A 21345-nucleotide genomic window follows, 5' to 3' on the forward strand; every position below is an offset into this window, starting at 1 on the left:
GACCTGACTAAAACCATCAAGTTGAGCTAATTTAATAATATAATTAAAAATAACAATAAATTATAAATAAAAAGACCTAAAATAATCTATGTTATTTTCAAAATTAATGAAAAATCATATAAAAACAAAAAAAAAGCCCAATTTTCAAACAAACCATAAACTAGATGATAAAACCGAAAAATATGAGATTAAAAAAAAGAAAAAAATCAAATGATTTAATATCATACACTACATTTTTGCAGGTTAAATATTTTTTTTCTAACCTTAAAAAATGTTAAAATGAATGGAGATGGTGGCATACTAGATGATATATTTTTTAAAAAATAAATATTGAGCAATTCATTTAATTTAACTCAAAAACTTATTTAAACATAAGCTAAATCTAATAAAGAAAAAAACATAAAAAATCTCAAGATAACACATACCATTTTTAAAAGCAATGAAAAATTCTATATAAGAAAAAAAAATTACAGAGTCTAATATCCAATTAAATCAAATGTCAAATGAAAATTTTGAAAAATATAAACTTAAAAAAAATGACTTTAGATGATTTTTTTAAACCTAATTAATCTTTTAAATTCACAACCTATTAAGTTTTAGACTTGAAATTAATCAAGAAATTAAATTTAAGAGATGTAAAACACATTAAGAAGTAAGAACTAACATCAAAGAATCAATTTCGTAGCATTAATTAACTCAATTAATACCATACCTAATTAGGCGATTTTTTCCAAGTCTCCACTTATCTTAATTGGAACTCGGTAAGGTTTTAGAGTGTGTTTGGTATTACGGTAGCTATTGTGGTTGTGGTTTGAAAAAAGTTGTTTTATAAAAAGTACTTTTAGTTGAGATTGGTTTGAAAAAATAGGTGTTTGGTTAAAACTGTGGTTGAAATTGAGGTTATAAAATAATTTAATATATATATATATATATATATATATATATATTGATGGTTTTAAATTTAAATATTGTAGAATTAATTACTCCTATTACATCATGAAATAAATAATACTTTATATTAAATATTTTTTATTATCCCATCAAACTATTTGCAATTCCATCTCGTACAAAATCCATACATGAAGGCCGTTATGATCCTTGATTAGCTGAGCGAGGTACAATATCAGATAAAAAATCATCTGGAATGAAATTGAGATTGTGATCATATTCAGAAAAAACCTCATCATCTTGCTTCCCTGAAACTTAAAGCACAATTCTCTCAAGAAATCAAGATCACCAACAGATAAAACTACACACAAGAAGACAGTTTACTGAAATCTTGAAATCCGCCAACACTACCAAGAAAACTGATCAACAAAGTGTAAGGAAAACATAACAAGTTTGAATGGCAGATTAACAACAAAAAAAGCCTCACAGGAGATAAATAAAAAACGAAATTGATCCATAAATTGGATACAAAATCTCCAAATCAGTACTCAAAACCCAAAATAGCAACTACATAATTTCTTCAACAGACAATTTCCATTAAAAAATCAAGATTTCAGAAACAAGTTCCTAGCACTGTTATGCTTCCTGCAAACCGAAACTTCCTGCAAACCAAAATAATGGAAACTGCTCGGCATAAATGAATTCAGTGAAGGTGATCTAATCTTCGCTTCACAACAAAAGGGACAACAGGGAACAATGACGAACATTGTCTATGGCATCAATCTTCATCCAGATCAATGGAACAGGGGGGAAGGGAACAAAGGAGACGAGCTCGGGTTGGGAAAATGTTGTGTTAAAATCTTTCGTTTGACAAGAGAAGGGACATAGGGGAACAAGATGGAACACTGTCTCTAGCATCAATCTTCATCAATCTCGTCCGGATCAATAATAGAGGGGAAGGGAACAGAGCTTAAGCTCAGGCAAGGAAAGTTTTTTTACAAAAAAAAAAAAAAGTGTTCGTGAAAAGTGTGTGGCATGGAGTGAAAAGTAGGTGTTACTTGCTTTTCCAAAACTGAGGTCCAACCTCACTTTTTGGTGGGGCTATGTTAAATAAAAAGTGTGGTTGAAAATAACCAAACATCTCGGTCCTACTTTTTTTATTAGCCGCAACCACAGTGCTAAACGGCCTCTAAAGCTTCGAATGAGACTTCATATCCGAAACGCAGGAAGGATCTGACTAGAAAGTCATTCAAAACTTGATACAACCAATAAGATACACCCACGTAAGTATCCACAAATTCTAACAATATTTTCAGCCATAACCTTGAGGTTCCTTGCTCACAAAGGTTCTCCTTTGTTTTAAAAAAAAACAAAAAAAAAATTATATTTTTAACTTATCCCATAAGCCAAAAAATGATATAAATATTAACACAAAGAATGAGACACTATGCTTATTTAAGTAAATCAAGTACTTTCCACGCACAAGCGGCTAACAGGATCGTTTAGAGTATGTTTGAAATTGTGATTGTTTTAAAAATTATTAAATAAATATTTTTTTATTTTAAAAAAATTATTTTTAATACATGATAAAAAATATAAAATATATTAAATTAAATTTAAAAAAGTTTAAAAAACTCATTCCGATTTTTATTCCTTTGCAAATTCTGACCAATTCTTCCTCCCCTATAAAAACATACTTCGATAATAATTTATGATTTGGGTTTCTTAGGGTCTCCATCTTCTTCTTCGGGTTTTCTCTTACTGTGCAGCTTACTGGAACGCGATGGATTCTACTATGGTCATGAAGATTTGTTTTATTCAGTGTTTTTGTTGTTGGGTTGTTGGTTCTTTTTGAGTTTGTTGACTAAATATGAAAATTTTTTGGAAATTGGGGTTTTGTGTTTTGAACAATTTGGATTTATATACAGTGGATTATTGCTTCAATTATACATTCTAAGGGAAAGGATTGATCTTTTTTCTGTTTTGCTTATTGTTTGATGTTGGAAGGTAAATTTTGAGAGAACCAATCAGTAGGAATTCGACTGATGTGCTAAGGCTACAGGAATCTTTACACGTAACATAAAAATATGGAGAGGAATAGAGGAGGGGAGAAGACTGAGGGAGAAGAGAGAGAGAGAGAGAGAGAGAGAGCATAACAGAAGCACACTAATTGCATTGTATATTTTTCCACACACCTTTTGTTACATGCAGTGCCTTAATTATAGGAGTGTGAATTCTAAAATCTGTTACAAGAGTCACACACGACTTCTTGTAACAGTAACAATAACATAATTGAAACAGAAGGCTGATGTTGGCGGTTAAGTTCCTATTTATCTAAATGGTGCGTATAATTGAAGATACTGAAACGATGGCGTTTTGTTACTAACTTTTATTTTAAACTGAAGTTCCTGCTATAGTGTGTTTTTGGCTCGCAACAATACCTTTCCCTTTAAAAATTTCCTTATCCTCAAGGAATAACTGCGGGTACCTTATGAGAAGGTCATCTGTAAATTCCCAAGTAGCTTCGTATGGTGATAGGGGTCTTCCAGTGAACTAAGACCTATGTTGCTGCTTGATTTTTGTGCTTGACCATCCTCCTGTCAAGAATGGCTTGAAGTCGCAACTATGGGTCTGGCTTTTGGGCAGGTAAGCTGTCGTACACTATCTTATTTCCTGCATGTTGTTTTAATTGAGAGACATGAAATACTGGGTGTATAGCGCTTGAACTGGGAAGGCTTAGTTTGTAAGCGACTGCCCCTATACGCTCAATTACTTGGTATGGACCATAGTACTTGGCGGACAGCTTTTATGAACCCCTCCTGCTCACCGTTTGTTGCCTGTAAGGCTGCAATTTCAAGTATACCAAGTCACCTATCTTGAAGATGCGCTCACTGCTCTTCTTGTTTGCTAGTTGAGTCATGCGATGTTGAGCCACTTTGAGATTGTCCTTGACAGTCTTCAGCCTGTCTTCTCTTTTTGTAAGTTGTCTGTCAACAGCTTCTATGTTAGAATCCTTTGGTAGGTAAGGGATGTGGACTGGAGGATTCTGACCATATAAAACTTCAAATGGTGTAGACTTGATGGACGAGTGATAGCTGGTATTATACCACCATTTGGCTAAGGGTAACCATTGATACCGTTGATCGGGTGTCTTGTTTATCATGCATCGCAAATATTATTCTAGACACCTGTTCACCATTTCTGTCTGTCCGTCTGTTTGTGGGTGGTAGGCCATTGAATGTAATAGTTGAACGTCTTGGTGGGTGAATAAATCCTTTCAGAACCTACTTAGAAATACCGGGTCTCTATCATTTACTATTGAAGCATGTAAGCCGTGTAATTTGTAAATGTTATGCATAAAAACATCTGCCACCAATGTAGCTATATAGGGGTAGGATAATGCGATCAAATGGGCATACTTACTGAGCTTATCCACGACAACCAAGATGACGTTCCTTCCCTTGGAGTTGGGTAAGCCTTCAACAAAGTCCATACTAATGTCCACGAAGGGTGCTTGGGGTATGGGGAGAGGTAGAAGCAGGTCGGGTGTTTTGACGTTCTCATTTTTATTTTTCTAACATATGTGACATTCTCACACATATGTTCTCACATGTTTTTGTTGTTTCCTCCAATAGAATAGTGACCCTACTCGTTTGGTAGTGACAGTGACACCAGGGTGTCCCTCTATGGCAGAGTCGTGGTAGATGGAGATCAGTTTGCCCTGTAAGGTAGAATTATTGCCAACCACCAGCTTTTCCTTTCGGTATAAATGGTCATTTAACCACGTATATTGCGGATGCAAACTAGGATCTGTGGTTAGGTTGTTGATGATCCTTTGTAGAGCAGTGTCTGTAGCCCAGGACATCTTTACCTCATCTAACAAATTGGTTGAAATGGTGGACAATGTAAGGGCGAACAACTCCCTGTTGGTACATCTAGAGAGAGCATTAGCAGCAATATTTTCCTTTCCCTTCCTATATTCAATGTCATAATCAAAGCCTAAAAGTTTGGCTAACCATATATGTTGGGTTGGGGAAGAAACCTTTTGTGCTAGCAAATACTTGAGGCTCATATGATCTGTTCTGATTGTGAAATGTCTGCCCCATAGGTAGTGTCTCCACTTGGTGACGGCATGTAAAATGGGTAGCATTTCTCTTTCGTAAGTTGATAATGCTTACTGTTGTGGTCCCAAAGATTTGCTGATGAAAGAGATAGGGTGCCCCTCCTGCATAAGTACAACCCCTATACCCGATCCTGAGGTGTCTGTCTCTACCACAAAAGGTTTGTTAAGGTTAAGTAGGGAGAGAACCGACGGTTGAGTCATGACTTGTTTTAAGTTGCTGAAGGCACTAGTGGCGTCTTCCTTCCAGTCAAATGCATCCTTTTTTAACAGCTGAGTGAGTGGCTTGCTAATGGCCTCATAGTTTTTGACAAATTTTCTGTAGTAACCCGCAAGACCTAAGAATCCCCGCAGCTACTTAACATTTCGAGGTTCTGGCCAGCTGATGATGGTTTGAATTTTCTTAGGATCAGTAGCTACCCCCTCCTTGGAAATAACATACCCTAGGTACTCCACCTGAGGAATACCAAATGCATATTTGTTGCGCTTAGCTACCAACCGGTGCTCCTTCAGCAATTCAAACACAGTGTGCAGGTGGTCTAAGTGTTCAGTCATCGTCTGACTATATATCAAAATATCATCAAGAAATACTAACACAAACTTCCTTAAATGCCTACGGAATACTTTATTCATCAAACTCTGGAAGGTGGCTGGTGTGTTGGTTAGCTCAAATGGCATTACCAAGAATTCATAATGACCATTGTGGGTGCGGAATGTTGTTTTGAACACATCATGGGGAGTCATTCTAATCTGGTAATAACCTGATCGTAAATCCACTTTGGAAAATATTGTGGCACCCACCAACTCTTCTAACAACTCCTCTACTAGCGGTATAGGAAACTTGTCTTTGATGGTGAGATGATTGAGAGCTCTGTAGTCAACACAGAGTCGCCAGGATCTATCTTTTTTCTTAACCAAAACAACAGGAGAAGCAAATGGGCTGCTTCTTTGTTGAATGATCCCAAACTCAAGCATTTCCTCCACCATCTTTTCCAATATGTCCTTCTGTACTCCAGAATATATGTATGGTCTGAGGTTAATTGCTTGTACACCTTTTTTCATAGGAATAGCGTGGTCATGGGCCCTGATGAGAGGCAATCCTTCCGGTTCTTTGAATATTTCCTTGTAATGAGTAATTAATTCTTCCAGGGTTGCTCTTTCCTTCTGATTGCTTATGAGTGATTGGGATATAAGCCTTGCATCCTTGCGTGTAACTTCACTAGTCGTGAAACAACAGAGACTTATACTTGACAGTTGAGTTGAGTTAACCATCAGGCTGTTAAGTTGTGCTAGTTTAATGGTTTGTACCTTGGTGCAGTCGGTGCTTTTGAGGACTACATCTTGACCTTGCCATTTGAAGGACATCCACAGATCCTTGTAGTTAGACATAACATTACCCAGCGTGGCTAGCCATTGTATGCCTAGAACCATGTCACAGTTGATTAAATCAATAATGAATATGTCTGCAACAAAATGTACTCCCTGCATTCGCCAGCTGAAGTTCCTGCACATTGCAGAGCAGTGCATAGTACCCCAATTTGCTGTTTCGACTACCAGGGTTCGGATAGGGTGAGCTAGACATTGTAGTTTATTAGCAAACGCACTATTAAGGGAGTTGTGTGTGCTGCCAGAATCGATAAGGATCTATAAAGGGTGCTTGTCAACCTTCCCTGGTACTCTTAAAGTGTAGCAACCCATCGTACCCTTTAGGGTGTTGAGAGAAATATGGGGTGTAAGTAAGTCATGCTCCATAACATCTGCTTTGCCTTCAATGTTCCCTATCTCCTCGTCATCTTTGAGTGTACATAGAGAGTATAGACGCTTGTTTTTGCAGAGGTGACCTAACACAAATCGCTCATCGCACTAGAAACAAAATTTATTGGCCCTCTTTTCCTCTAGGTCTCGAGGCCGAATAGTTCTGGTTGGTTTGTGTGTAGGGGTGGGTAAGATGCCTTGTTGTGGTTGTTTGATGGTGGTAATATTTGGGGCCATTGTTTGTCTTGAGTATGGCATGAGAGTGTTTTATTTGAAGGGAACCGAGGGTGGTATGCATTGGGGAGTGTATTTGGAAAGTGTTTGATGTGATTGTGGTTGTGATCGTCTATAAGATAAGGTATTATCTTGCAGTCTGGCTAGATTGTAGGCTTGTCTGAGGGCTTTAGGATCAAACATTTTTACAAGGTTTTTGATTTCTATTTCTAGTCCTCCGATAAAGAATACCATGGCCTGTCTCTCACTGATATTATCCTTATTCCACAGCACATCAAAATCTTGAATATATGTTTCCAAATTGCCGGCTTGTCTCAGTTCCATCAGTTCTTCAAGAGGATCTTGGTGGCCATCAAACCGTCCACACACAGCCTCAGTATACTCTTCCCAGGTGGCCACTCTACCTCTGATGCTCCTTGTGAAGTTTTGATGCCAGTATAGAGCCATCCCATCGAGATAAAATGAGGCCAGCTTTACCTTCTTTGTTTCTTTAATTTCTTTCATGTTAAAATATTGATTGCATTTATATAACCATTTGTGAACATCTTCCATGTCAAAACAGGGAAAATCCCTTCGAGGTTTATGTACACTGTAAAAGTGTGGCCCTTCTTCTACAGAATAACCCATGTTTAAAGCAGAACCACCCTGGGGAAAGTCTTGGTGATCCTTCATGGGACTACACTCAAGGGTACTCGTCTGCATCCTCTGTAGGAGAGTTGACTGTTGGTAAGCTATTCCACTGATGAGGGCTTTGAGTTCTTCAATTTGTTATCTTGAGTTGCTTTGGTAGTGTGTAGTTGTTGTCCATAAGTTTCCAACTGTATTGAGACTTGTGCATGTCATGTTGATTACTCCTTGTTAGCAACTTCCAGGGAGTCTTTCAATTTCTTAAGATCTTGGGACCTCGTCTCTAGTGGCATGATTGAAGTCTGAAGATCAGAGGCTTTGATACCACTTGTTGCAAGGTAAATTTTGAGAGAACTAATCAGCAAGAATTCGACTGATGAGCTAAGGCTACAGGAATCTTTACACGTAACATAAGACTATGGAGAGGAATAGAGGAGGGGAGAAGACTGAGGGAGAAGAGAGAGAGAGAGAGAGCAGAACAGAAGCACACTAATTGCATTGTATATTTTTCCACACACCTCTTGTTACATGCAGTGCCTTAATTATAGGAGTGTGAATTCTAGAATCTGTTACAAGAGTCACACACGACTTCTTGTAACAGTAACAATAACAAAATTGAAACACAAGGTTGATGCTGACAGTTAAGTTCCTATTTATTTAAATGGTGCGTATAATTGAAGATGTTGAAACGATGGCGTTTCGTTACTGACTTTTATTTTAAATTGAAGTTCCCGTTACGGTGTGTTTTTAGCTCACAACATTTGATATTAGTAGTGTTTGATCGAATGTTATTAATTTTTTTTGTCGGTTTGTTGGGTCAAACATGAGAAACTTGGAATTTGCGGTTTCATATCTTGGTCCTTTTATAACAATCTTGGTTTATATATACTGTGATGTAATGCTCCAATGAGACAAATACTTTGTGTGTGTTTTTATGAGCTGTGTTGTTTATTATTTTTTCCTTTGTTTTGAGAGTAGGATTCGATCAAGGTTTTTCTTCTTCTATTTTCTTCATGATATGGTTGTTTTTCTTTATTTTGTTCAGACTAGGGTTTAATGAGGGGCATAAATCTGACGGGCATACTCTTGAAAGATTTTTTATCAGCTTGAACTTTGGCCTTGGTTGTACAAGGAATCTTCTTTGGATTTTTTATTCAGTTTTCCTCTTTTTTTTTTTTTTGTAAATATACCTTGTCAATGGTGCAATTTTTGTTGGTCTCAAACTCGTGAAGATTATCTGTGTAGATGCTATAAAGGATATGTGGACCAATTGACCGCAAAAATTTGTATATTATCTCATCTTTGTTGAGGATTAAAAGGTTTATGCTGAATTATGGAGAAAATATTTGATTTGTCTTTTCAATTCTTTTGTCAAACAAATGGAATTCTTCGCGCGCCATTGGCGCTTTGTTCTCCTCTTCGTAGGCTATACAGAATCAAATCCAAGCCCTCGAAAACCGAAAGAGGGCCTTCCTTCTCGAACAGCAGGAGCTTCTTGTTCAGGCTGCCACACGTGATCCCCCGAAAGAAACCTCAATCCGTCACGTCGAAGGGTCTGATAGTGGACTGACTTCGTCCGACGAGAGTGAAAGCCAAAGGAAAAACCTGAGGATCTCCCCGGGAAGTGGAAATCCTTGAGCGTACTCGTCAATTGGGTTAAGATGTGGCTCGAGCAGCTCTCCTAATACCACACGGTAGCTTGCTTTAAAGCCTGATGCGCCGGAGCTGTAAGAAGACTAGCTTTCCGTCTTCCATTCCATTCTTTATGCCGAAAATGAATTGTCTTGCACATAAAAGCTTACAATTTGTTTTTATCATTTTCATTCAAAAATAAATATTAATCTTGGTTAATTTTATTTTGAAAAGAATCGTTAACTAAATAAAAAAATTGAGGAACTAAATAAAAAAAATAAGGTAGTAAAAAAGAAAATAAACTTTTTTTTATGTAAATTTCACAATATATCTACGGAATTTTACAGGTCTCACCCGTGTTATGATTATGTAAGATTAAAAATTATTTTTTTAATAAATATTTTTTGTACTGTAGTAATAAAAAAAACTGATTAAAGTTCTATTTACCACTCTCTAAAAGTGTCACATAACACCCTGACCATCCAATACTGTCTTGACAAGTCATCATTAATTACATCACCCGCATGTAACCTCATCAAAACACTCTTCGATTATCGTTATCCACGTCGACAACCGGCCTCTACTTCCGCCAATCTCATTTATATTTATAACAAATTCTATTCATCGTCACAAGAGGAACTCTCTCCCAGGAAGATCCCAATAATGGATCCGAACCCGAAAACCCACCCGATTCTCTCTTACGTCATGGCCAGACTTCCCTCTCTCGGACCCAAACCCCCTGACCACTCCTTCGACATCGAGCAACCTCCACAGCCACCATCACAACAACAACCACCACCGCTTCCCCAATTAACTGACCCAGCCCTCCTCTCTTCTATGAGACGCGCTGTTGGCGATGTAGCCCAAACCCGATCGATACTCCAAACCCTAGGCCCCCGACCCGACCACGAAACTGTCGACGCTGCGAAACTCAAAGTAAGCGAAATCGAGAGCAATCTATCGAAAGAATTGGAGGATCTTGTGCTTTCTCAGCGGTCGAATGAGATTGATAGGTTAGAGTGGAGGGCGCATTTGGCTGAGAAAGAAAAGAAGATTCGAGAAGAGGCGGAGAAAGAGAGAGGGTTTTATAAAATGGTGTTGCAATTGGATGAAATGCACGAGGAGTATGAGAAGTTGTTGAAGGAAGCGGAGGAAAGATTGGTGAAGATTTATGAGAAGGCGGAGCGAGGAGGGGGGGAAGAAGAAGAGGTGGTGGTGGAGGAGGAGGAGGTGAGTGAGGAGGTCGTGGGAGTTTTGAGAGAGGGGAGTGGAAAAGGGATGGAAAGAGTGGATTTGTCGAATCGGAGACTCAGAATTTTACCTGAGGCATTTGGGAGGGTTGTTGGCTTGAAAGTGCTTGATCTTTCCAATAATCAACTTGAGGTTTTTTTTTCTTAAATCTAATTTTAAATATTGTTTAGAAATATATATCTTCTATGTGCTGTGAATTAATTTTGATTTTTAATGTGTGAGTTGATTGGACAGAGTGCAGTTCTGATATAATTTGTGTTGGCAAGAAGGTGGATTAAGAGGTTTGCATTTGTTATCGAAATTAAAGGATTGGTAATGTTAAAGGATTTGTGCATGTTAAATCTGTCATTGAAATAAAATAAAAAAATATTGAAATCCAGGGAAAGCTAATTTGGTAGGGTATCTTACTTTGGCAATGTGTAGAATTAATTTGTGGGCTACTAGCTATGCTTCTGATATGAGTCTGATATGGGTTTGTTTTAGATCGTGTTTGAGATTGTGACATAGCTTTTCGAAGTTGTAGAATTAATTTGTGGGCTACTAGCTATGCTTCTGATATGAGTCTGATATGGGTTTGTTTTAGATTGTGTTTGAGATTGTGACATAGCTTTTCGAAGTATTTTCGCTTGAAAATATTATTTTTTTTAAAAAAATATTTTTGATATCAGCATATTAAAACAATCTAAAAATATATAAAAAAATAAAATAATATGAAGCTAAAAAATAGTTCAAAAATTTTCAAAAACATGGTCTAACTGCAAAAACAAACACCCAGATGAAATTGTCTATATCAGTTAGATACATGTTATGCCATCTTGTGGAATTATATAGGTGCTTGAAGTTGCTGGCTGATTATTTCTTCAGTATTTTGTTGTAGGTAATGGAAGATTTATCTTGCCTGAGGTGGATAGGAATAAATACTCTTTTTCACACCATATTATAGGTTCTGTTAAGGTGGTTTTTTCTTAGTATGTGACAGTTCTAATGTCCAAACCTTTCTCATTAATGATCATACTGGTTAGAGTTTATAGGTGTATATGGTGTTAGACTTTTCCCACATTATTGTTTATGAAACATATAATATGAGTGTGCGATCTGCAAATCTTTGAGAACCAACCTGATTTGTTAACTGCAATATGAAACCTCTCATCCTTGTTTTGCTTCGTGGATGAATATTTTCATTAGGTCATAAAAACAGTGTTGTAGGTTTGCATGTGTGGTAGTGAAAAGTTTTTTTCTTGTTGTGGCCCCATCTTAAATTATGACCATCATCTTGTTAGTCTGATCCTTTTTTTTTTTAATGGTTATTACTTGCATTATTTTCCTATTAACTGAGTAACCTGTATGAGTGAAACAGGTCATTCCGGATTCTATAGCTGGGTTAGAAATTCTCGAGGAGCTCATTCTTGCTTCAAATCTGTTAGAAGCATTGCCAGATTCAATTGGATTACTGCAAAACTTGAAAATCCTGGATGTCTCTAGCAACAAGATAGAGATCTTGCCTGACACCATTTGTCATTGCAGGTAATTGTAATTCATTACAAGTTTTTCCTTTGTCCAGGAATCCTTTACAGTGCTTTAATATTCATCAATGGTCTAGGTCATTGCTGGAATTGGATGTGAGCTTCAACCGCTTGACATACTTGCCGACTAATATTGGATATGAAATGTTGAATCTTCAGAGGCTTTCGATCCAGCTGAACAAGATTTGTTCCCTTCCCACTTCTATTTGTGAGATGAGATCTCTGTGCCACCTCGATGCTCATTTCAATGAGCTTCGCGGCCTTCCTCTTGCTATTGGGAAACTGGCAAATCTAGAGATCCTCAATTTGAGCAGTAATTTCAGTGACCTGAAAGAACTCCCTGAAACTTTTGGTGATTTGATGAACCTCAAGGAACTTGATCTTAGCAACAACCAGATATCTGCTTTGCCTGATACATTTGGTCGGCTGGATAACTTGACCAAGCTCAACTTGGACCAAAATCCTCTTGTTATCCCGCCAGCAGAAGTGGTTAAGGAAGGGGTCGAGGCTGTGAAGACTTTTATGGCTAAGAGGTGGCTCGACATATTGGTGGAGGAAGAAAGGAAGAGTATGCTTGAAGTACAAGAACAGGCACAGACTGGATGGTTGACACGCAGCACCTCTTGGTTGAAAACTTACGCGTCTGGTGTTTCCGAGACTGTTTCAGGAATCTTAAGTCCGAGAGGTCCTAGAGATCCTTATCTTGATCAACAGCTTTGACTTCCCAATTTCCTGATATTTCAAGATCCATTTCTTCTCAACAGCATGCACATTTGATATGACTGGTGAGATGGATTTCTTCTGCTTTCAATTGCTTTCATTCTAATGCCGTGACAATGTCAACTAGAATGAGTTGCAAGTTAAACAAATTTTGTTCTTCTTCCCCTCAGTCCTCTTCTGGTTTTGCCAGTTTTGCGACACAATAAATAGGTAGATTCTTGGCTGTTCTGTTATCTGAACTTCACTTTGATTTCAGTACATTGACAGCTGTATATCTAGCTGAACGACAGTTTCCTTTGCTCACTGTTAAATTGCACGGAATAGAGCAATGTTTGGAAGTTGCTCACAAATGCTACTCCACTCCCTGTTTAAGGAGGTTATATACAGTAATATTTTGGGATGGGGCTGACTTTGGATGAATTGTATTATCTTGTTAGAGTAGGTGTTTTTTAAATTATTTTGTTTTTGAAAAATATGCCGGCAGAGACAATCGGGCGTGGACATTTTCTTTATCGATACCCCACTTCATTAAAGAAGATAATGCCACACTGGTCTCGTCTCCATTTAACTCGCGTAGAATACATCATCAGCAAAATACACAGGAGTTCGATAACATGACCCGACTATGACTATTAATAGTGTCCATTTCCTCATCTTGTTGATAAACACTGTGTTATGAAAGTATATAACAAAATTATTTGAGAGTTTTTAGTATCATGTTAGATAAATCTAGAATCGTTTAGGGATTTATAAATCTAGAATCGTTTAGGGATTTATTATCTAAAGATATGATTTTTTTTTATTTTAAATAATTTTTTAAAAACTAGGTTGTTGTAAATTATAAGTCATTTAATTATCTAATATTTAATAGTAATTCACTTGAATCACTTGTGAGAAATCTTCTAAACCATGTCTAGAGTGTTAGCTTTAATATTGTGTTTACGTAGTTTTTCTGTCTAACAGACAACTACTCTTAAAATAAGATAAGAGGCATAGCTTATTATTTATAGGGAAATTTGAAAAATTTTATAAATTGATAAAATATCAATTTGCTCTCTGAATAATATCTATATATTAATTCAGAAAAAAACCCTATACTCATGAATTTACACAAATTTCCTTTCTCCATTTACGTTTATTTTTAGTGTCTCCTCGAAATTTATTGATGTACCCGGAATTCTATCAATTTAATTTTTACTACATCAAGAGTTATAAAGGTAATGAAAAGTAAAACGAAAGACACGTTATGGTGTGAATTCATGTTTATATTTTCAATTTTCAGAGACAATTGTTCAGATTCAAGTAGGCCAAGCTGAACAGAGAAGATTATTCAGATGCATGCATTTTACTTGCTGAGTAAATAATTATAATGATGATAATAATAATGGAAGGCACATCAAATTTATTAAGAGAGGCTTCTGTGTGATCCCAAGGATATAGACATTTAACATTTCTTGTAAAGATGAATCGTAGAGTTATTATTATTTTTTAATTAATGTGGGTGTCCGGGTTAGCTTATGTGCATCTCGATTAATCTCACAGATCTTGAAGTTAACAATCATATAAGCCTCTAGTAACACTGAGATTTGTAGGATTCGAACTGATCCAGTTGAAATTATAAATTATAGAGTAAATTAAACATTGGATACTGGATTTTAACATTAAAATAAGCTATTTAGCTAGGTAAATAATTTTTATATTTAAATTCATGTGCTATATTTTAAAAAAAAAATTATTATTTTAATATAACTCTAAATAAAAATCATATAAAGAAAAATTACAAATCAAAATCGGAAAGGTTACCTTGCAAAACCGGCGCAGGAAAACAGACATGCTTTCCAATCCCTTTCTACTTTTCAATCCATCAAGACATTTCTCATCAATCAGAAATAACCCTTCAAGAAACTGTCCTTTTCCTCTCTTTTTTGCCGATGGTTTTTTTGGAGGAAGAAGACGAAGCAGACATTGGACATATGGCCATCTCCTTAATGCCTTCTTTGTTTTTTTCTCAACATCTTGGACACTAGGAGACCCACAACACTAGTAGACCCAGCTGGTCTGCTTTTCCCGCTAGGCCTTTTTTAGTTTAGGGTGTTTGTTATTAAGTAAATTTTAAATGTGTTTTTTTAAAAAATGTTTTTTAATTTTCAATATTAATATATCAAAATTATTAAAAAAATAATTTAATAATTTACTATTAAGTTTTTTTCTCTTATATTTGTTGCCAGGAACGGAGCTGGGATTATTTGTTAGGAAAGTTAAAATTAATATTGCAAGATATAATATTTGTTTTAATTTATTGTACATGAGTTGTAAAACAAAACTTGTATAATTTAGCTTTATTCAAGTAACTTACTACAAGCATATAATGACTTTTGTATAAGATAAAATGTTTGAAGCAATACCAAATTGAGTTAAAGTAATGAAGTTAATTTTATCTTCATAATGTATTTATCACTTTAATGTTGTTGGTCTTTATACTTATTAAATATAAACATACAAAGTATATAAGAAACACTAATTAAAGCGAAGCATTATTTATGTTTGATAAACTTTGAAATAAAGCAAAAAATAGTTAAGAATGATTCTTACATATTTATTTTAATTGTACTCGTCGTTCTTTCATAGAATAGAAATCATTGATTATCATATCAATTGTGAATCTTTCAGCAATTTCTTTTTCTATATAGACAATCAAATAATTTGTAAGAAAATCTTTCTCGATCCAATTATGAAGTCTTGTTTTAACAATTTTCATCATTGACAAAGCTCGTTCAGCAGGCTGCGAGTTATCAATATTTTTTTTTCCAAAAAAAATCGATTCTTCTTATTTTGTTCATAGTTTAATCTAAAATCTAAACATATATCGTAAGAAAAAATTAATAACTCACAAACCAATAAAATATATCTAATTAATTAGAAAAAAATCACTATAACAAGAATTCAAAAAACAATTGGTAGAACTAACAGATCTGAGAAAACAAAAGGAGAAAAAATAGTAGAATTATTAAAAAAAAACTACATCAACAAACATCTTAAAATAAACAAATTTTAAATTTAAGCTACCTTTTTTTGTTTGATGAAAGATAAATTAATTAATGGTTCTGCTTTAATTTTTTTTGTAGAAAAATTATGCACATGATTTGTTCTTTTATTTCTGTTTTTGATCGACTGTGAATTTATATTAGGGTAAATTGGTGGTTCTATTTTTTACTTCACGTGGGTCAAGAGTAAATTAAAAAAAAAAATCAAAAGTAAAGTCACAAATAATTCCTCTATAAAAGTAATAAAAGTAATGTCTTTGTATTTTTTTCTTTCCCACACAGGTCAAGAGTAAATTCAAAAGAAATCAAAAGTAAAGTCACATTTAATTTAATTTAATTTAAGGGCTCACCTCTTTAAAATAAAAATATAATATCTCCTCACACTTAATTACCCAATAATACCCAGTAATTAAAAAAATAAAATGCCTTGCAAGCCCCCCCCCTAATTTTTTACTGTCTGCGATTCTGATGCTTTCTTGCAAGAAGAGGCGCTGGACACAAATCAGTGCTGATGTTGTTAGATATTGATTAGTAGAATGTTTAGAGTTTTTTTAATTGAATTTAATTCAGATGTTTTAATGAAATTTTATGTTTGTAATTATTTTTTTAATATTAAAAATGAAATTTTATATGAAATTTAAATATATTACAAGAATAAATAAAAAATAACCCCATTAATCAAAGAAAAGAGTTTAATTTTAAAATTAACCATAAAAATTGTGATACGGCCATTGAGAAACCAATCACGTTGTGACGGGAAATTGAAATATTTGAAAGAATTTCTGTATTTCTTTTGTGGGTTTATTTTTTTAATTTTTAAATAAATGTCTTGATAGATATTTTTTAGTAAAAATCATCCATTCTTTCAAGTTTTCTTTTCTTTTCTTTTGTTAGAACATATGTGCTCAATTCTTTTTTTTTTTTAATTTTTAAATCAATGTCTTGATAGATAATCTTTATTTTTGTTGTGTTTTTTAAATGCATTTATATTAAATTGATATTTTTAATGATATTAATATTCTAATATCAAAAATTATTTTAATATATGTATTTTTTAAAAATAATGTAAAACACATCAAAGAATCAATTTCGTAGCATTAATTAACTCAATTAATACCACACCTAATTAGGCGATTTTTTCCAAGTCTCCGCTTATCTCAATTGGAACTCGGCAACTATACAACCAATGAGATGCACCCACGTAAGTATCCTCAAATTATAACAATATTTTCTTGGGGTTCCTTACTCACAAAGGTTCTCCTTTTCTTTCTGAAAAAGAAACCAAAAAAAAAAAAAGATTATATTTTTAACTTATCCCATAAGCCAAAAAAGGATATAAATATTAACACAAAGAATGAGGCACTAAGCTTATTTCAGTAAAATCGAGTACTTCTCTTACTTTCCACGCACAAGCGGCTAACAGGAACGCTTGTTAGTGATTCTTCATATCCTCTCTCCGATTTTTATTCCTTTACAAATTCTGAACAATTCTTCCTCTCCTCTAAAAACTTACTTCGATAATAATATATGATTTGGGTTTCTTAGGGTCTCTGTTTTCTTCTTCGGTTTTTCTCTTACTGCGCGGCTTACTGGAACGCGATGGATTCTACTATGGTCATCAAGGTTTGTTTTATTCAGTGTTTTTGTTGTTCGGTTGTTGGTTCTTTTTGGGTTTGTTGAGTAAATATGAAAAAAGTTTGGAAATTGGGGTTTTGTGTTCTGTTCTTTTGAACAATTTGGATTTATATACAGTGGTTTATTGCTTCAGTTGTACTTTCTAAGCGAAAGGATTGAACTTTTTTCTGTTTTGCTTATCGTTTGATCTTAGTAGTGTTTGATCGAGGGTTATTGATTTTCTTGTCGGTTTGTTGGGTCAAACATGAGAAACTTGGAATTTGCGGTTTCATGTCTTGGTCCTTTTATAACAATCTTGGTTTATATATTGTGATGTAATGCTCCAATGAGATAAATACTTTGTGTGTGTTTTTATGAGCTGTGTTGTTTATTATTTTTTCCTTTGTTTTGAGAGTAGGATTCGATCAAGGGTTTTTCTTCTCTTTTTTTTTTCATGATATGGTTGTTATTTTGTTTAGACTAGGGTTTAATGAGGGGCATAAATCTGACGGGCTTACTTTTGAAAGATTTTTTATCAGCTTGAACTTTGGCCTTGGTTGTACAAGGAATCTTCTTTGGATTTTTTATTCAGTTTTCCTCTTCTTTTTTTTTTTGTAAATATACCTTGTCAATGGTGCAATTTTTGTTGGTCTCAAACTCGTGAAGATTATCTGTGTAGATGCTATAAAGGATATGTGGACCAATTGACCGCAAAAATTTGTATATTATCTCATCTTTGTTGAGGATTAAAAGGTTTATGCTGAATTATGGAGAAAATATTTGATTTGTCTTTTCAATTCTTTTGACAAACAAATGGAATTATATGTTACTCTGCAAGTCTTCGTGTTTTTTTATATTCCATATTGTCTCCCCTTTTACATATTTATGTTTTCTGGTGTGGACACAGGTTAAATATGGTGATACGCTTAGGCGTTTTAATGCTCATGTAAAGGAGAATGAGCAACTCGATCTTGACATGACTGCACTGAGGGCAAAAATCCTCCGTCTTTTTAATTTTCCTGCTGACTGTGATCTCGCTTTAACTTATATTGATGAAGACGGGGATGTGGTAACACTTGCTGATGATGATGATCTACGTGATGTGATGAGGCAAAACTTGAAATTTTTGAGGATTGATGCACAGCTTAATAATGACAAGTTTGGTAAATCTTATGCCAGATCTAGTGGTAGTTCCACCCCTATGAGGTCCCCTCGAGTCCAGAGTCCATTACCATGTCTCAACAATGGTGTTGCTGAAGTTTTGAAATCTGTGCCTGAGCCCCTGCAAGGCATACTTTCCAAGATATCTCATGACCTGGCTTCAAAAGCTGTGGCATCCAATGCAGTGCTTACTGAGCTTGCTGACTGCTTTTCAAAGATGGGGCAATCCCATTTGAACCCAGCCCCCCAGTCTCAAGATGGTGCAGGTTCAAGTGTCCAAACTGGAGCTGCTGTTCCTACAGTTGTTAATGCATCCAAGGATATGGGTATGCTAGAAGACTTGCCAAATTCAAACTCACCTTTCAAAACCAGCCAGGAAGAGAGCTTTGAAAATGTTACCAGGACTTCAGCGGGACCACACACAGCTGTCTCTGCTCCTGTTAATCTGGATCGGAACCCTCAAGCTTCCAATCCATCTGCACATTGTGCTCCCCTTGCATCATTTGTCCCTGCTGGTGATGATGGGAAGGAAGCCAAGAAACAGAATACCTGTCTTCCTACTAGGAAGCCTGTTCCCTTTGGTTTGCCCACCTTTCCTATGAATTACGGCTTTCCTTCACACACTGATTTTCCATTTAGTGGAGTGGCTGTGGAAAATGACTCAGCTGTGCGTTCTCCAAAAAGTCATGCAATTAAGAGAAGCGACTATGTCAATAATCCCATGTTTGGCATGTTTCATAGGGGTGTTCAATGCGATGGATGTGGTGTTCATCCAATTACTGGACCTCGGTACAAGTCCAAAGTGTAAGAGATACAGTTGAACCTTTGATGTTGTGCCTATTCTTATAAAGATGATGGCTGTTGGATTGATGTTATTTCCTCTTCTTCTTTTTTTGTGGCAGGAAAGAAGATTATGATCTCTGCAGTATCTGCTTTGCTGCCATGGGTAATGAAGCTGATTACATAAAGGTGGACAGGCCGATGTCTTTCCGTAATCCTTGGTCTTCCAAGTGTTTCAATGATCCTGTATGGGGACTTTTTATCTGTGCTGATGTTTAAAATGTTTTTGTGTGTTTTCTCAGTTGATATAATCCTGCGTGCGTTTTTCATTGCTGACTCATCCTTTTCTATTTTCCGCTTCCGGCAGACACAGAAATCTTTGGCCTTCCCACAGCCTCTCTACAAAGGCTCTTGTGGAGTAAAGGGAGCTCAACCTAAGCTAGACAGCCGTTTTGTTTTGGATGTCAATGTCTCAGACGGTACTGTGATGCCTTCATCTACACCCTTTACCAAGATATGGCGAATGCGCAACAGTGGTAGTGTTGCATGGCCCCAGGGAGTGCGGCTTGTGTGGATTGGTGGAGACCAGTTCTTCAGCGCTGATTCTGTTGAGATAGAGGTGGGCATCTTCAGTTTGCTGTTGTTTAGCATCTGCCTTGGCTTAAACAATTCTTCTGACCTTTTATCATTTTGTGGCTTCATTAATCTGTCCAGATTCCAGTCAATGGCGTGCCTATTGATGGTGAACTTGATATTGCAGCTGATTTTGTAGCTCCTGCTCTGCCTGGTAGATACATAACATATTGGAAGATGGCACACCCATCAGGTGTGAAATTTGGACAGCGCATCTGGGTTCTTATTGAGGTACTGGCATTATAGGTGCTCTCATTCTTCTGTCTTATACTGTGTCTCTTTGATTAGACACACACACACACACAACCTTGAGAGAACACAGTAGTTATTCCTTATTTGTCGTTGCAGGTTGATGCTTCCCTGAAAGACCCATTCTTCAAAGATCTGAACTTGAATGAGTCCCCCAATTGGAGTGGTTCTAAATGCCCTGAAGATTTAGATATGAATGCCCAGCCTGCTGATGGCTGTTTTCTGGGGCCTCAGAATACTACCTCGCTTACAGAACCAGTAGAGCCCATGGTTGCCGAACAGCCTAAGAGCCAGGAGTTGTTTCCTATTGATGATGCCTTGCCGGTTGGGCATGGTGTTTTAGCCTCTGCTCCTCCAGAGGCCAGCGCTTCATCTGTTCCTGTTTTATATCCAATGATAGACATTTCTGAAACAGCGACTACTGGTCCTTTTGAACCCCGTCCTGCTGTGGATGCTCCAGCTTCGTCTGAAGGAGCCAACATGGAAAGTTTTGTTGAGAAGACCCTCCTAAAGGATCTTGAGGAAATGGGCTTCAAGCAGGTTGATTTGAACAAAGAGATCTTGAGGCGAAATGAGTATGATCTAGAGCAGTCAGTGGATGATCTTTGCGGCTTTGCTGAGTGGGACCCCATTCTTGAGGAGTTGCAAGAGATGGTATAAGTTGTTTGTGGGGTGTATTTTTTTAGCTTGTAATGTAACAAGACTAGGATTGTCTTGTGTTTCTGTTGTTTTCTAGACATGTCAGGTTTACAGAGTGTACAATGTATGTTGTTGATGCAGGGTTTCAGTGACAAGGAAATGAACAAGAAGCTGCTAAAGAAAAACAAAGGGAGTATCAGGGGTGTGGTCATGGATATTCTCACCGGGGAGAAGGCTTAGTTCAAGAATTTTTATCGTCCTTCACATTGTCTATAGGGGGTATTATACATAAATCTAGTGTTAAAAGGGGGTAATTAGCTTTTGCTATGAAAACTGCCTAAGGTTTAAGTTGATCTCCATATTGTAGTAGTAATTGTGTTCGGTGCAACAACCGAATGCTTTTGCGGGCTATGTTTTTCGTATCAGGTGAACCTTGAAGTGTGAACTAATAATAATTTATCTGTTATATGGTTTA

The 21345-nt window shown here is 36.0% G+C and overlaps 2 protein-coding genes across 3 annotated transcripts; both read left to right on the top strand.

Annotated features, from left to right (window-relative positions):
• The first annotated feature begins 9829 nt into the window (after positions 1-9829).
• Positions 9830-13150, top strand: LOC133678602 (plant intracellular Ras-group-related LRR protein 9-like). Its single transcript, XM_062100978.1, has 3 exons — positions 9830-10639; positions 11865-12031; positions 12108-13150. The coding sequence occupies exons 1-3, from the start codon at positions 9920-9922 to the stop codon at positions 12748-12750; spliced, it is 1530 nt and encodes a 509-aa protein (XP_061956962.1). The 5' UTR covers positions 9830-9919; the 3' UTR covers positions 12751-13150.
• Positions 13151-17095: 3945 nt separating this feature from the next.
• On the top strand, positions 17096-21345 carry LOC133678145 (protein JOKA2-like). 2 transcript variants are annotated; one of them, XM_062100359.1, is made up of 8 exons: positions 17096-17225; positions 17340-17417; positions 18316-19373; positions 19472-19595; positions 19717-19968; positions 20064-20213; positions 20331-20885; positions 21012-21345. In XM_062100359.1, exons 2-8 carry the CDS (start codon positions 17394-17396, stop codon positions 21108-21110), a joined length of 2262 nt encoding a protein of 753 aa, XP_061956343.1. In that variant the 5' UTR covers positions 17096-17225; positions 17340-17393; the 3' UTR covers positions 21111-21345. The 2 variants fall into 2 exon arrangements, with proteins under 2 accessions (XP_061956343.1, XP_061956342.1); XM_062100358.1 differs by having other exon boundaries at positions 17145-17417.

The sequence above is a fragment of the Populus nigra genome, chromosome 18 (genome assembly GCF_951802175.1).
Source record: "Populus nigra chromosome 18, ddPopNigr1.1, whole genome shotgun sequence".
In the NCBI taxonomy this organism is placed as follows: Eukaryota; Viridiplantae; Streptophyta; class Magnoliopsida; order Malpighiales; family Salicaceae; genus Populus; species Populus nigra.